Source organism: Dendrobates tinctorius, unplaced genomic scaffold, assembly GCF_039654945.1.
Source record: "Dendrobates tinctorius isolate UK_male_01 unplaced genomic scaffold, ASM3965494v1 ptg000307l, whole genome shotgun sequence".
NCBI classification, from domain to species: Eukaryota; Metazoa; Chordata; class Amphibia; order Anura; family Dendrobatidae; genus Dendrobates; species Dendrobates tinctorius.
Window position 1 is genome coordinate 1,798,397 of NW_027361974.1, and position 15,923 is coordinate 1,814,319.

General features: G+C 48.5%; 1 protein-coding gene across 2 annotated transcripts in view; it reads right to left on the reverse strand.

Annotated features, from left to right (window-relative positions):
• Nucleotides 1-15,923, reverse strand: part of RHPN2 (rhophilin Rho GTPase binding protein 2) — a 72,633-nt gene that overhangs the window by 26,587 nt on the left and 30,123 nt on the right. For both annotated transcript variants that reach the window (XM_073560857.1, XM_073560856.1), the window contains exon 2: nt 10,342-10,454. In XM_073560857.1, coding sequence (XP_073416958.1) covers nt 10,342-10,454 — 113 coding nt within the window. The remainder of the gene's footprint in view (nt 1-10,341; nt 10,455-15,923) is intronic.

The following is a 15,923-nucleotide window of genomic DNA, read 5'->3' on the forward strand; positions in this document are numbered from 1 at the left end:
AGGCTGACACTATGCAAAACAAGAACATTAGCTCCTCCCCGGCAGTATACACCCACCGAGAGGCACTAGGCACCTCAGTTGGTGCAAAAACAGTAGGAGAAGCAACGGAAACTCTCTAAACATATGTACCAAACCAACAGGGGACTCAAAGACCCAACATGGTACAATTTAAACAGGGAGGGTGCTGTGTCCCCCAATGAAGGCTCCAAGAAAGAGATTTTACGATAAGAACCAAAAATCCATCTTTCTTTATCGCCTTATTGGGGGACACAGAATACCATGGGACGTTCCAAATCAGTCCCAAGGGCGGGAACAGCAATAAGGAACGAAAGAACAGGAAAGGCTTAGGTCGGCCGGTGCGCCACCGCCGCCTGCAGAACCTTCCTACCAACAACCGTATCAGACGAGGCCTGGGTATGAACCCTGTAGAACCTCGCAAATGTGTGCAAGGACGACCAGGTCGCGGCCCTGCAAAGTTGCAGAGCCGAAGCCTGGTGTCGAACGGCCCACGAAGCTGCCACAGCCCGGGTGGAGTGAGCCCTCACTCCCGGAGGGGGCCGTTTTTCCTGAAGTCGGTATGCTTCCTGAATGGTAGAACGAATCCAGCGAGCAATCGTGGATTTGTATGCCGGAAGCCCTTTCCTGTGACCTTCAGAGATGACCAGCAATGAATCGGATTGACGAAGTGAAGCGGTCCTAGCGAGGTAGACACGCAAGGCTCTAACAACATCCAGCTTGTGGAGTGACCTCTCAAGAGGGTGAGAAGGAGCCGGACAAAACGATGGAAGAACGATATCCTCGTTGATGTGAAAGGAGGAAACCACTTTTGGCAGGAAGGAAGGAACGGGCCTGAGGACGACTTTATCCTGATGGAGCACCAGATAAGGAGAACGGCATGACAAGGCCGCTAACTCAGAAACTCTTCTGATGGATGTAATGGCGATCAAAAAGGTCACCTTCCATGACAAAAGCGACAAAGGAATGTCCTGGATGGGCTCAAACGGCACCTTTTGGAGAGCGACAAGAACGAGATTGAGATCCCACGGTTCTATTGGTGAATGATGAGGAGGAGCCACATGAGTGACTCCTTGGAGGAACGTCTTAACCTGCGGTAAGGAAGCGAGCTCTCTTTGAAAGAGGATAGACAAGGCAGAAACCTGGCCTTTCAGGGTACTGAGAGACAGACCCGAATCTAAGCCAGACTGGAGAAAACCCAGTATGGACGGGATGGAAAAAGCCATTGGAAAAACTTTATCGTCGCACCAACGGAAAAAAGCCTTCCAACACCTGTGGTAAATGCGGGAAGAGGATGGCTTCCTGGCTTTGATCATCGTCTGAATCACCTGACTGGAAAAACCTGACTCTCTTAGAATTGCGGCCTCAACGGCCATGCCGTTAAATTCAGAGACCGAGAATTCTCGTGGTAAAGGGGGCCTTGCGAGAGAAGATCCAGACGGACTGGAAGCAATGGCGGATCTTAATAGGGGCGGATGGGGCGGTCGCCCCGGGCCCAAGGTTTTTTGGGGGCCCAGGGCACTGGCGTAGCGTGGTGGGGGGGCGGTCCGCCCTAGGCGGCATGTGTGTGGGGGCGGCGCGGCAGCAGCAATTCCACCCTGCAGTGCAGTGCAGCAGCGGGCAGGGAGCGATGCGATCATGGCAGCTCCGCTGCCTGCAAGAGTGAATAGCAGGAGCGGAGCGGCAAGGGTCCGTCCTGCTTCCTGCCCGGAGGCCGCGCTTCCTGTTTCACACAGAGGAGCGCCGCTGAATGACGTCATCATTCAGCGGCCGCTGCTGTGTGAGGGAGGAAGCTCGGGCGATGCTGCGGACAGGTGAGAGGAGAGAGGTGGTGTCTTGTGTGTATGTATGTATGTCTCTGTGTGTGTGTGTGTGTGTGTGTGTGTGTATGTCTGTGTGTATGATGGAGCAGGCAATGATGGGAGTGATGGTCTAGAAGGCAGTGATGGGGTGAAGGAGCAGACAATGATGGGGTGATGGAGCAGGCAGTGATGGGGTGATGGTGCAGGCAATGATGGGGTGGAGCAGACAATGATGGGAGTGATGGGGTGATGGAGCAGGCAATGATGGGGTGATGGAGCAGACAATGATGGGAGTGATGGGGTGATGGAGCAGGCAATGATGGAGTGATGAAGCAGGCAATGATGGGAGTGATGGGGTGATGGAGCAGGCGGTGATGGAGCAGGCAATGAGGGGAGTGATGGGGGTGATGGAGCAGGCAATGATGGGGGTGATGGAGCAGACAATGATGGGGTGATGGAGCAGGCAATGAGGGGAGTGATGGGGTGATGGAGCAGGCAGTGATGGGGTGATGGAGCAGGCAGTGATGGGGTGATGGAGCAGGCAATGAGGGGAGTGATGGAGCAGGCGGTGATGGAGCAGGCAATGAGGGGAGTGATGGGGGAGGCAATGATGGGGGTGATGGAGCAGGCAATGAGGGGAGTGATGGGGTGATGGAGCAGGCAATGATGGGGGTGATGGAGCAGACAATGATGGGGGTGATGGAGCAGGCAGTGATGGGGTGATGGAGCAGGCAGTGATGGGAGTGATGGGGGTGATGGAGCAGGCAATTATGGGGTGATGGAGCAGACAATGATGGGGGTGATGGAGCAGGCAGTGATGGGGTGATGGAGCAGGCAATGATGGGGTGATGGAGCGTGATTTTGTGCGTATTGGCCGTAGGCCTACAGCTTATGTGCAACGTCTTTTTAGGCCATGTCCACACGTGGTGGAATGGTGGCGGGTTTTCCGTATGGACCCGCAGCAAACCAAGTGCTGCGGTCCGTACGGCTGTCAATTCCCGCACGGGGACCGCAGCGCTCAGGTGGGAAGGGGGGTACAGGGGCCCAGGTTTTATGAACAGCCCCGGGCCCATAGTCCACTTAATCCGCCACTGACTGGAAGTCTCCAGGGAACGTCCGCGAGCATGTTCACCAGTTCCGCATACCAAGGCCGTCTCGGCCAGTCTGGAGCCACAAGAATTACTGGAACGCCTTCCGATTTTATCTTCTTGACCACTCTTGGGATCAAGGCAAGAGGTGGAAAAAGATAAGGGAGTTGGAACTGGAATTACTAGGGCATCGCAAGCGACGGCTAGAGGATCTCTGGACCTGGCTACGAAGCGCGGAACTTTGTGGTTCATCCGAGATGCCATGAGGTCGATGTCCGGAGAACCCCAGCGCTTGCATATCTGATCGAAGACTGAGGGATGGAGAGACCATTCGCCTGACGCTAGGCCTTGACGACTCAGAAAGTCGGCTGCCCAGTTTTCCACCCCTGGAATGTGCACGGCGGAGATTGCTGGGACGAAACGTTCCGCCCAGCGCAGAATCCTGGCCACTTCTGACATGACTTGGTGGCTGCGCGTGCCGCCCTGATGGTTTATGTACGCCACAGCCGTGGCGTTGTCCGACTGAATGCGGATCGGCTTGCCGACGAGAAGGGGTTGCCAGCGAAGAAGGGCCAGAAAGATTGCTCTGATCTCGAGCAGATTGATAGGAAGAAGAGCTTCCTGAGGGTTCCAGTGTCCTTGAGCCGTCCTCTGATGAAAAACCGCTCCCCAACCCAGGAGGCTGGCGTCGGTGGTGATGACTTGCCACCGAAGCGGGAGGAAGGACATCCCTTGTAGGACTGATGTAGACATCGTCCACCAAGTGAGGGATTGCCTCACTTTGAGGGGGAGAAGGATTGGTCGGTCTAAGGACCTCGTCTTGTCCCAGGCTGAAAGGAGGGACAGCTGAAGAGGACGAAGGTGGAACTGTGCAAAGGGCACTGCTTCCAAGGAAGCTACCATCTTCCCCAGAATTTTCATGCAGAATCGAAGGGGAATGGGCGTTGGTCGTTTGAGGGCTCGAATCCTTTTGAACAGAGCCGCAAATTTCTCCCTCGGAAGAAACACCCGGGCCAGGTTCGTGTCGAACTCCATGCCTAAAAAGGTTAGACGCTGAGTGGGGCTGAGGACGGACTTTTATTTGTTGACTAACCATCCGAGACGGTCGAGAGTATCCAGGGTTATCTGAAGACTTAGGAGACAGTCTTGACGGGACGAGCCCTTGATTAAGAGATCATCCAGATAAGGAATGATGAGAATCCCTCTGGATCGAAGGATGGCCATGACCGTCGCCATCACTTTCGTGAAAACACGGGGAGCGGAGGCTAGGCCGAAAGGGAGAGCCGTGAACTGGTAATGATCGTCCTGAATCGCAAATCTGAGATATTTCTGATGTTGCAAGCAAACAGGGATGTGAAGATAGGCATCCCGTATGTCCACAGAGCAGAGGAATTCTCCGGGTTCCATTGAGGCTATCACCGATCGAAGAGACTCCATTTTGAAGTGAAGAATCTTCACGTGGCGATTGAGCAATTTGAGGTCCAGGATTGGCCGCAGGGAACCGTCTTTCTTCGGGACTACGAAGAGGTTTGAGTAGAACCCTGAAAACCGTTCGTCTGAGGGAACGGGAACAATCACTCCGGCGGAAAGAAGGGAGGAGACGGCCTGAAAGAATCCTGGAATGTGGGACCGTTGTCTTGGAGGACGAGAAAGGAAAAAACGCCTGTCTGGCGGGGAAGAAAATTCGATCTTGTAACCGGATGCGATGATTTCTCTGACCCAAGCGTCGTCGACAACCGACAGCCAAGCGTCCACGAAAAAGGAAAGTCTGCCTCCCACCCTGGAAAAATTTCCAGGTGGGGGTGTCCCGTCACTTGGAGGCAAACCTACCGGAACGGGCACCTGAGGACCTGGAGTATTGTCCTCTAGATCTCCAGCGGGGAGCGGGTTTGTAAGAAGGTTTCTTCTGCTCTCGCTCCCTAGAAGCGGAAGGATGCTCTTGCTGGACAGATCTCTCTGTGGACGAGAACGGACGAAAGGGCCTAAAGGGCCGAAAACCCTTTCTAGTAAAGGAGCGTCTTGGTCGAGACTGGAGGAGGGAAGTACTTTTACCCTCCGTGGCATCGGAAATTATTTGATCCAGTTTGGCCCCAAAGAGCCTAGAACCATGGAAGGGCAGATTGGTGAGCGACTTTTTTGAGGTGGTATCCGCATTCCATGACTTTAGCCAAAGAACTCGGCGTACAGCTACTATATTGCTGTTAGCCCTAGCTACACAACCGGCCGCATCTAAGGAGGCGGCTAAAAGGTATTTACCCGCGTGATTAATTTGATCTGCCAGATCTGCCAGCTCGTCCTGGGGAGCTGCCGCTAAGATGCCCCTGCGAAGAATTTTTGCCCAAGCCGAAATGACTTTAGCTACCCAGGAGGAGGCGAAAATAGGGCAGAGGGAGGCACCGGAGGCCTCAAAGATAGACTTCGCCAAAGATTCTAACTGCCTGTCCGTCGGATCCTTAAGCGATGCACCGTCTGGAAGGGACAGAACTGTCTTAGAGGCTATGCGAGAAACGGGAGGGTCCACTTCAGGGGCTTTGGTCCATTTAGAAAGCAAATCAGCCTCAAATGGGTACAAAACATCCAAATACCTGCGGCCCGAAAAAGGTTGCTCAGGGTGCTCCCAATGTTTGGCTAGAGTAGTATCAAACTCGTAGTGGTTTGGAAAAGTTTTAGATGGAGGTTTTGACCGTTTAAATGGGACAGAACATTCCTGAGGAAGGGGCTTGTCCTGCTTAATCTCCAGGGTTTGGAAGATGGCTGAAAGAAGACTATCGACCATACTTCGTGTTTTAGACATGTCATCTGCTTCTGAACTAGATCCTGATTGTGGATCGTCGTCTGACCCAAGGTCGTCCACTGAAGGAGACGGACCCCTGGGTGAAGCAGACGGGCCTAGCGAACTGGAAGACGAGCCCGATAGGAGACGCTTCCTGGACATCCTATTCGGCCTGTCCCTCTGAAGGTCGCGGTCAGGAGCGGACGACTCACCCTGAGAGGCGGTCGGAGCAGCGGTGGCTGAAGATAGCTGAGGCAAACGTTCTAGGACCTGGACCAGGGACTGAGAAACTTTGGTCAGATCGGATACCGACTGAGACATGGCTACGGCCCATTCTGGGAGAGGAGAAGTGCCCCCATCACGGGGATCTATGTGCTCCTGAGAGGCCGACATAGCTGAAGGACTGCAGGACGGGCAGAAAGGAGATGGCTGACCTGAAGCCCACTTTCTTTTACAGCGCGCACAGGCGTAATGAGTAGCGGTGGGCCTGAAACAGGGATCCCCTGCAGGGTTGGGCATCAGGAAAACTGCGCTGAATGTCCGCGGAAATTGGGGAAAGAACTGCGGAGGAGGGCTAATATCTCTGCATAGAGCAGAGCCTACCTAGTTCCGGCGAGCAGCAGAAACGCTGAAGTGTCCCCCCAAGCAGCGCAGAGAAGCAGGACCGAAGAACAGGAAATGCCTGATGAGGTGAGCGGTGGGCGGAGCTTAGCAGCTGAGCCGCAATTGGAGCAGAGATGAAGGAAGGGGATGAGAAGCCCTGTGATGGGCTAAAAAAGGCGCGAGGAAAGCGCGCTCAGGAAGAGGGGGAGGCGCTCTGAGAGCGGGCAACAAAATGAAAGTGAAAGTAAAAAACCAGCGCCGCAGCCCCGTGATTAAAACGCCCAGGAGGAGAAGAGAAAGTCCCTGTAATGGAGGTACTGGCGCGCAGGAGAGCTGTGGGAAAACATGGCCAGCAATGAAAACAGGGAGATAAAAACCCCTGTATTCAGCCTTGTAATATGAGTGGAGAGGCGCGCGGCTAGTGAGAGTGGCGCCCGACAGGCAGGGAGAGGGGCGGGAAATTCAAATCCTGGTGATGTCCAGTTACCCACCAATGTGCCTTTTGGGATGCTGCGGGCTGGAGGGATCATTCAGGCACCTACCTGAAGTCCCTGAAGAGGATGACCACAGGGACCTCTCACAAGGGTAGTGGCCGCTGTCCTCTGTACCCGCTTCCTGTAGAAGACGGCATTAACCTCTTGATGGCGAGGGGAATCTTGCGATCGCCGTCTTCCTCTCAGCCCTGTCCCGAGAGAGGGGTGAGGAGGGGGATTTTTGGCAAGGACCATCCACCTGTCCGCATCCCATAGCACCCGGAGGTGATATGGGACAAAGTCCTGCCAGCGCACTGAGAGTTGCGATGTGAGATCACCACACTGCTCGCTCAGCCGCCTGATATGGGAAAGCAGAGTGAATTTTCACCCTGTTTCCCGACTTGAATCTGCAAAATAAAAGACAAGAGAATTAAAAAGTTCACACTAGAACACCTAAAGAAAGAAAAGGTTAATTTGCGGATCTGGGAAGATCCCGGTCCGCCTCCTACAGACACTAAGCACAAACTGAGGTGCCTAGTGCCTGTCGGTGGGTGTATACTGCCGGGGAGGAGCTAATGTTCTTGTTTTGCATAGTGTCAGCCTCCTAGCAGCAGCAGCATACACCCATGGTATTGTGTCCCCCAATAAGGCGATAAAGAAAGATAGCTGTTTTCAGGGCATTCCTATATAATCATATTCCCATATGAAGAAATTCTGCACTTTTTCTGTAGGAAATATGCAACAATCTGCTTGAATTATTGCATTTTTGCTGCATTTTTTACTGTTGTATACTTTTTTTTTTTCAATGTGTTTTTGGTGTAGATTTGATGCAGAGTTTTTTTTTTCAATGCGTTGTTTTCAAAACCCCATAGAGTTCTATAGGGGCGGAAAAAAATGCCCAAAATTACAGCGTTTCTCATTGTCTTTAAACGAACAGAGGACATGAGTTGTGTTGAAATCACATCCGCTTTGCATGGACAGTTAAATGCAGAAAATTTTCTTAAAAAAAAAAAAAAAAAAAAAACAGGTTTAAGCTACGTGCTCTAAAGGCCCTGTCTCACAAAGCAATCTCGGTAGCGAGATCGCTGCGGAGTCACAACTTTTGTGACGTAACAGCGATCTCACCAGCGAGATCGCTGTGTGTGACAGCGATCAGCCCCCCTGCCGGTATCGCTGATCGCTGCAAGAAACCTCTGGACATTTCTTTGGTCGCTGGTCTCCCGCTGGCCAGCACGCATCGCTGTGTGTGACAGCGGGAGACCAGCGATCAGGTGTAAAAAAATAATAAAAAAAAAAATAAAAAATAGTTATTCTCACCTTCCAATGTCCCGTTCAGCCATCCCGCCTCTCTCCACGCTCCGGTCCCAGTGATCCTTTGCATGAATGCCCGCGAGACTTTGTTATCCCGCGAGACCGTGACATCTCGCGGTCATTCGTGCAAAGGATCACTGGGACCGGAGCGTGGAGAGAGGCGGGATGGCTGAACGGGACGTCGGAAGGTGAGAATAACTATATTTTTTATTTTGATACTATTTTCTACAGCGATAGCCAGCGATGCCGGGCGCTCGGCATCGCTGTGCTGATCGCTGGTGAAGCTGTCTGTGTGACAGCTCACCAGCGATCACATAGCGACTTACCAGCGATCCTGACACCTTCATATCGGTGTCGGGATCGCTGGTGAGTCGCTTAGTGTGACGGGGCCTTTAGATTCTCCACCATGCCCTTATACCGCTCTTCCACGGATTCCCTGTCAGTCTCCTAGGCAATCACCTCTATTGTCTTGGAGCAACTTTCTCAGTATTTTTAAGGGGAATTAAAGAGTAATTGGATTATCCAACGACCAACATGAGAACGTTGCATGCTGCTCAGTGGCGAGAAGGACAGTCATCAGGACTTTTATGGCTCATGCCCGTGCCATATGTGTCTTTTGACATGCAGCAATTTTATTGCAAAAATGTCTACGCCTAAAATCCAATCCATTCATCTGAATCTGGGTTGCTTTAAATGGCAAGTACATCAATATTTTCAGGTGCTGGGGAAAGACGTCGAAATTTCTATAGCAAAAGTGATGTGATTAAAATCCTCGAGGCGCGTTCCCGTTTGCATTGCAGAAAATGTGCAAAATCTACAAGACAGATCACTTTCTGCAGCATTGACTCTCACTTTGATTTTCTGCTTGCAAGTCTGCAGTATAAAATCCGGATGTACAATGCCTAAGGTCAATGTATTTTTTCATTGCAAAATTCTGAAAAATTCAGGATGTGCAAGGGCTCTTTCAGATATCCATGCAAATCAGTCCGATCTTGGACCAGAAAGCATGGACTGGCCTCGGCTCTCCGGATCCAAGCTTCAGAGCCTCATAGAAATATATGAAGCTGTCATGATCGGGTTGGGAGAGCCATGGCCAGTCTGTGCTTTGCAGTCCGAGACCGGACCCATTTGCATGAGCCTAAACACTCATATTTCTCCATTCAATGCACAGCATTTGTGCTAAAACAAACAAAAATGCAAGTTTGCAACATGTTCTGTTTTTTTTCTATGCAGAATATTTTAGCCTACGGATGGTGGCATTTGCAAAATATTGTCCACAGCAAATCGACAACTCCTGAACTCGCCTTACACTATTAATCTTGATTCTTTTTCATGACATCTCACGACCACAGACTAATCGCAGTCAGACATGAAGTGCCAAATGATGAGGTTGTACCACGATTAGCACATCAGTGAGTTTCCATCAGAGACCCAGCAACAGTCTGTAAATTTGTGCTCGCAAGAACGAAAGTCTTATCCTGTGCAATAAATCGCCTATACGGTAGGTTGGAAATCTCCATATATCCACATGGGATGCAGCCCCATCCTTGATCCAAGTCTTGAATTTGGAAAAGTTCTGGGTGGCGTAGACACTTTACTTCTCATCTGCACGAGTACAAAGGATAGTGGCACCCCCATCTTGTACTACACGCCTACACCACATCTGAAAGGACCCGCACAATTGATGCCTTATCTTAGGAATAATCTGCTCTCTCTGAAAGAAGAGATGACTAAACTTTCTGTGGTTCTTTTATGAGTTTTTCTTTGGAGGAGGATGGGAGACCATTGTCCTCCGTGGACCACCAAGACAGATCCTCTGTAAACAATGGCCGGTGTAGTGAACACGTTGACTTTTCAATGACCGCTGCTTAGAAAAGGTTTGTAAACTTGTCTGACTTACTAAGACTAGTTCATGCAATTGCTCCCAGTCTTTATTGGAGTTTGCAAAGAAAAAAAAAAAAAAATAATCCACAGAAAGGTAAAGATTTGATATCTATGGAATGACGCGAAGATGTACAGTGAACGCGTGTGTTTGCGTCTTGTTGGAAGGGTTAATGGCGATCCCTGGCGTGGTGCCCCCCGCTGTGTACGGTCACAGTCGGTCCTCCGGAGGGAGAAGGTTGGTAACCTGCGCATGAACTGTTGCTACAATCAATGCGCTGTCTCGCTGTGTTCATTAGTACGCGGCATCTGTTGGGAATCTGCTCTGGGAAATCTAAGATGACCGGAGCCGACAGAACAAAGGCTTCATTTTGTACAGAGAGATGGGAACATACCGCAGGAGGTTCTCAGCCCCGGCTCTCATCCGCATTGCTTTCAGGATCTGATTGTTCAACCCGGCCCTTTGATTCTGCAATTTGCTGCGACCGGTCTGTGCGATGGCCTTGCCCTGCGGTTAATAAAGAACATATATATTTGTTAGATAAGCATCCAGCAGGCAATAGGTTAAAGAAAACTTTTCTTTTGCAAGTGGCAACCACTGACCCGACCCATTACATTGCTATATGATCGCGTCCATGCGCAGGGGCCAAAAACCCCTCCTGCCCCGAGCCGCTGCAATCTTTATCTTGCTATTAACACAATCGCCTAATTCTGCAAAGCTGTGCGGCGGATACAACTGCTGGCGAAACGACTATTCCTCTTGTGTAAAGAGGAGATAAAATACTGCAGAGGCTGAGCGTGAACGCAGGCCATGATCTCGCTGCTAGAACACAATACTTCAACCCTTAAAAAAAAAATCCATAGCGGATGTCAATGAAAATTCTGTCGAAAATCAGCTGCAACTGCTGCAATTCCACTCTCTGCAAATCCAGGCAGAAAAGACGGCACAGCGTTACTGCTACATGTAAATATACCCCAAAGCTAAACCTAAAAGATCAGTCTAGTTGGGGCCACTCATATCCAATCCTAAAACCTGATCCCCCCCCTTCCTGGTCGGGGCAGATACATAGAGAAGGGTGTTGGCTCAGGTTATGAAGATTGCTGTGGGTCCAAACGTTGGGACTCCATCGATCGGTGACATCTTGCTGATCGATGGGGGTCCGACCAGTGAGACCAAAATCGATCCTAACAGAGATTGAAACAATTCCATTATAATGCAGTGCCGACTATACAGATACAATACTCATTGACTGCAGGAGAAAGTGGAGTACAGCGCTGGCAGTCACATTGACGACCTCGCCATTCTACAGGGGCATTTCAGAGGCTTGTTTTGGGGATCGGTGAAGGTCCCACTGGTCAGATCTGATTTTTTTTAGTAAACCTTAGCAATCCCTTTAAGCGGTGATTGTCCACAGGCCATTACCCAAGCAGTTTCGGTTTCGCCCTTATGAAGCTTCTTCCTAAGTATCAGCCTAGCTATCAGAATGGGCGCCCATGTTTTGGTATGCTGCCAAGCGTCCGCGTTTCACTAGGGCAATGAAACAGAGTTATGTGTAGAATCAGACGCCGCCATATGTTTAACAGGACGATACTCGATCATACAAAGTACGACACTCCCCTCCACTTCCTATATACTGTATATATTTACTGTGCCTACAGCGGCGTTTATGGGGATATCCTTAAGCATTCATGTCGGCTTTCATTGTCCTGGTCACTTGGGTTTACACATCCCAGGATCTGAGTCATCCCTTAGTGAAAGGCGACCACAAAGCGTAGGATATGTTATGAGAGTGGGTGATGTCACCAGACAATGAGGTGTCGGCGGGAGGCGAGAAGCAGCCATTGTCTGCTGGCAGTCACTGGACGCACAGAACGTCCTGCGTTCGGCCCTCATTTCATCGAGCAGTAAAATGGGGCGATTTATCTGGAAAAAGCCGGCAGACAAGGCGTTACTGTCTGAATGCGGTGAACTGTCAGCCCTGGAGAAGTTGTGACTGCTTGAGAATGACAGCAACAACCACTAAAACTAGACCCCGACTTATGTTTTATGAGGCAGTATGCTGAGGCTTTGCCCTTTTCATGTGACCTTGCACAATAAAACGGGAAATTGCCCAATTTTCTGATGACAGTCCTGTTTATGGGCGCTTACTTATCACCAAATTCCTAATGCCATGGATCTAATTCTCAAAAATATGCCCTTTCCATAGATTATGTCAACTACATCTTTAAAGGAGGTAGATCAGATTTAAAAATATAGCGCCACCCTTGCCTTCAGGTTATATGTAGTATTACAGCTCCGCGTTAGGATGTGTGTCAAACCATAGATTCCTCATAGTCCCCCCTTTTACTGTGAAGACAGCTTTAGCAGCAGTTTTCATTTTCGAGAACAGCTTCATCAAGTTGTCACCTGGAAAGGCTTCCTCACCAAGAGTTTGTGGAATCACCGTCCTACAAAAAGTGTTTGCGACCATCAGCTGTGCTTTGTAGAGGCAGTGTCGCTATACAGATCATACAGTGCTGACCCCTTTTACAGAAAATGGCAAGAACCTCTCAACTAAGGAAAGAGAAACCACAGTCCACCATTACTTTAAGACATGAAGATCAATCAATCCGGAAAATTGCTAGCGCCTTGAAAACCATCAATTGCGCTCATCAGGATTACATTAGAAAGTGAAGACCAAGAATTACCTCTGCTGCAGAGGATAAGTTCATCAAAGTTACCCTCCTCAGAAATCACAAATTGCCAGCACCTCAGATAACGGCCCTCATAAATATCAGGTAATAGACATATCTCAACATCAACTGTCCAAAGGAGACTATGAGAAATGGCCTTTATGGTGTAATTGCTGCTAATAAACCACTATTGAGAACTGCAAACAAGAAGGAGACTTCTCGGCTATTGTAAGGGCGATGTGACCAAGAATAAAACGGGTGGAAGGTGCATCATATGACATGACATATGCTGCAAAGCCCTTTTGCAAAAAAAAAAATAATAATGATAATTATATATATTTTTTTTTTAATGAAATGCCTCAAAGTGTGTCCATATCCTTCAGCTTTTATTAGCACATTTTACTTTTGGAAGGACTGTGACATGTAGAACACTTGTCACCAATAAAATCACATCTGCACACATGAAGCTACAGGCAGAGCGGGTCAGCGGCAGAGGCTGTAATACAAACAGACGGGTGTGGATGTGCATAACGCTGAGTCCTGGTGCAATGTACGCTTATTTTTTTAGTTCACACCCAGTTTTTGCTACGCTTATTGCTCACAGTAAAGGCTCGCCATGGAAAGAGCATGCCCTCTTTGAGCTGGCGAACAATAGCTGGCAGGAGCGCCCAATACTGAAAACCTGCCTGGAATGTAAAATCAGATACTACAGGAACCGAGTGTCCAGAAGTCCAGCAATGACAAACATTGATCTAATGAGGACGGATAGATAGATAGATAGATAGATAGATAGATAGATTAGATAGATGTGTGCGGTAAACTTTTGAGATATAGTTGCACCCAGGCCCTGGAGCCTATGAGGGGGGGGCAAAAGGATCTTTTTGCCCATATAAAAAGTCCAATACTATTAAAAAGGTTATCTGTCAGCAGGTTTTTGCTTTATTATCTGAGAGCAGCATGATGTAGGGGATGAGAACCCGATTTCAGAAATATATGACTTACTGTGCTGTGTGTTACTGTTTTAATAAAATCAGTGTTTTATCATCAAGAGATCATCACTACAGGACTAGGTGTCTTGTGCATCCTAGTTCTTCGGCTCTGTATAACCTCATCCCCACCACAGATTAGCAGCTTTCTGCCTATGCACAGAGTACACAGGAAGCTGACAATCAGGTATGGGGGTGGAGGGACACAGCTCAGCGTTTGATCTCTGCTAGATCTGCATTAAATTAAAATAACATCATGCAAACCAAACAGTGATACATCACTGGAATCAGGGTCTCATCCCCTGCATCATGCTGCTCTCAGATTATGATAAATAGGCAGAAGACATAATAATGTGGAGGCCGGATAATCAATGATTACACGGCCATAAAAAATGATCACTAATATATATAGTATATCATGATCCACATATTAAGACTGACCAATAGAGGAAAAACTGCACATTTAATAGAAGCTACCCAAAGAAAAAGCAGTCAAAATTCCATAAAATGTAAATTTTATTAGAAGATATTAAAAGAATTATATAAGGACATACAGTGCATGGTGGGGAAGAGCAGGAAATATAACGTCATCATGGTCAGAAAGGAATAACCACACTGCACACAACACACCAGGATGTAGAGTAGTATTAGATGTACGTAGATTACTAGTAATTTGACCAGGGAAGAAATGGCAAGGAGCGTATAAAACATCACCATATGGCCAGTTAGGAAAATATCCTTAAATTGGAAAACATCCCTGTCATAAAGAACACACTACATACAACCAGGGCATTGACCCCTGAGGAAGGAGTCCTTTTGGCTCCGAAACGCGCGTCGGGGACCGGATTGACCCCACTGCCACCACTGTTTCCAGGTACTGTAACATAGCTATCAGCTTTTATTTTGATACCTTACATAGCATCTGGTTGTATGTAGTGTGTTCTTTATGACAGGGATGTTTTCCAATTTAAGGATATTTTCCTAACTGGCCATATGGTGATGTTTTATACGCTCCTTGCCACTTCTTCCCTGGTCAAATTACTAGTAATCTACGTACATCTAATACTACTCTACATCCTGGTGTGTTGTGTGCAGTGTGGTTATTCCTTTCTGACCATGATGACGTTATATTTCCTGCTCTTCCCCACCATGCACTGTATGTCCTTATATAATTCTTTTAATATCTAATAAAATTTACATTTTATGGAATTTTGACTGCTTTTTCTTTGGGTAGCTGCTCTCAGATTATATAGCAAAAACCTGCTGACGGATCCAATGATTATTGAGACCTATATTGGATATTTTGCCTTGGGGTCCATGAACTCTAAGTTTATGCCACTAGATAACTAGACAGACAGATAATCCTTGACCCAGATCTGTAGGAAGGCTCATGCCGTCATCAGTGCTTCTGCATATGATATCCAGCTCTGACATCGCACACCTGGATAATACAGGACACCGCGCTCCACCCTGGGGGCAATGTTCTACAGATCCTAGAATTTACCTTCTGAGGCTGCGCGTCCTGCACATAGAATAGTACTTGGAACAACTACCGTGGGATAACATTGCATTACATCATGGAGGTCACTCATCTGTTATATTCTGGGTCAGGAGACAGCAGCGGTACGACACGTCCCACATACAGGACACAATGTGACCGGCTGCACAGTAACAAAATACCACAACAATCTGCCTAAAATGCAAATACAGGGGATATGTAACTGGCTAGAGTGGAACTACAAATCACAGAATGCCCCGCTGGCATGAGATTATCACTTCTGAGTGATTTATAAACTTTTTCTTATCTATCCCTGAATTTTAGAAACTAAAATAACCCTGGAGAACTTGTCTTTCTTGGCTGTTTTGCTGTCTGTATCTTCCAGGGGGCAGAAGTCTTGTGGTTGTTGGTTGAGCGGAAAGTCTTGTAGCCTGCAAGTCCCTACGTGAGTCCTGTAATTAGTCCGTGTCTGAGGACAACGGCTGGAGGAAATTACATGTTACAGACATTGAGTGACGTTCACGTGACGCCGCCGTTAACCCACGGAGGTTTTGGAGTTAACTCTTGTCATCCTGAAATAATGTATGATCATGGTATAAATAGGTGATGCTCTTCTATGGAATTTCTGGAAAAATTAACAGTCAATTGCTTAAATGGCAATTCCACAATACCAATAGAAAAGGAGAACTGGTTGCAGTCTATTCATACGTTTTGAAAAGCATATACGACAAAATCGTGACCAATGAACGAGTGGCAAAACGCAAAGTAACACTCACTATTTATTTGGCAGACAGCCATTCATCCTGTTCGTCCATGTTCA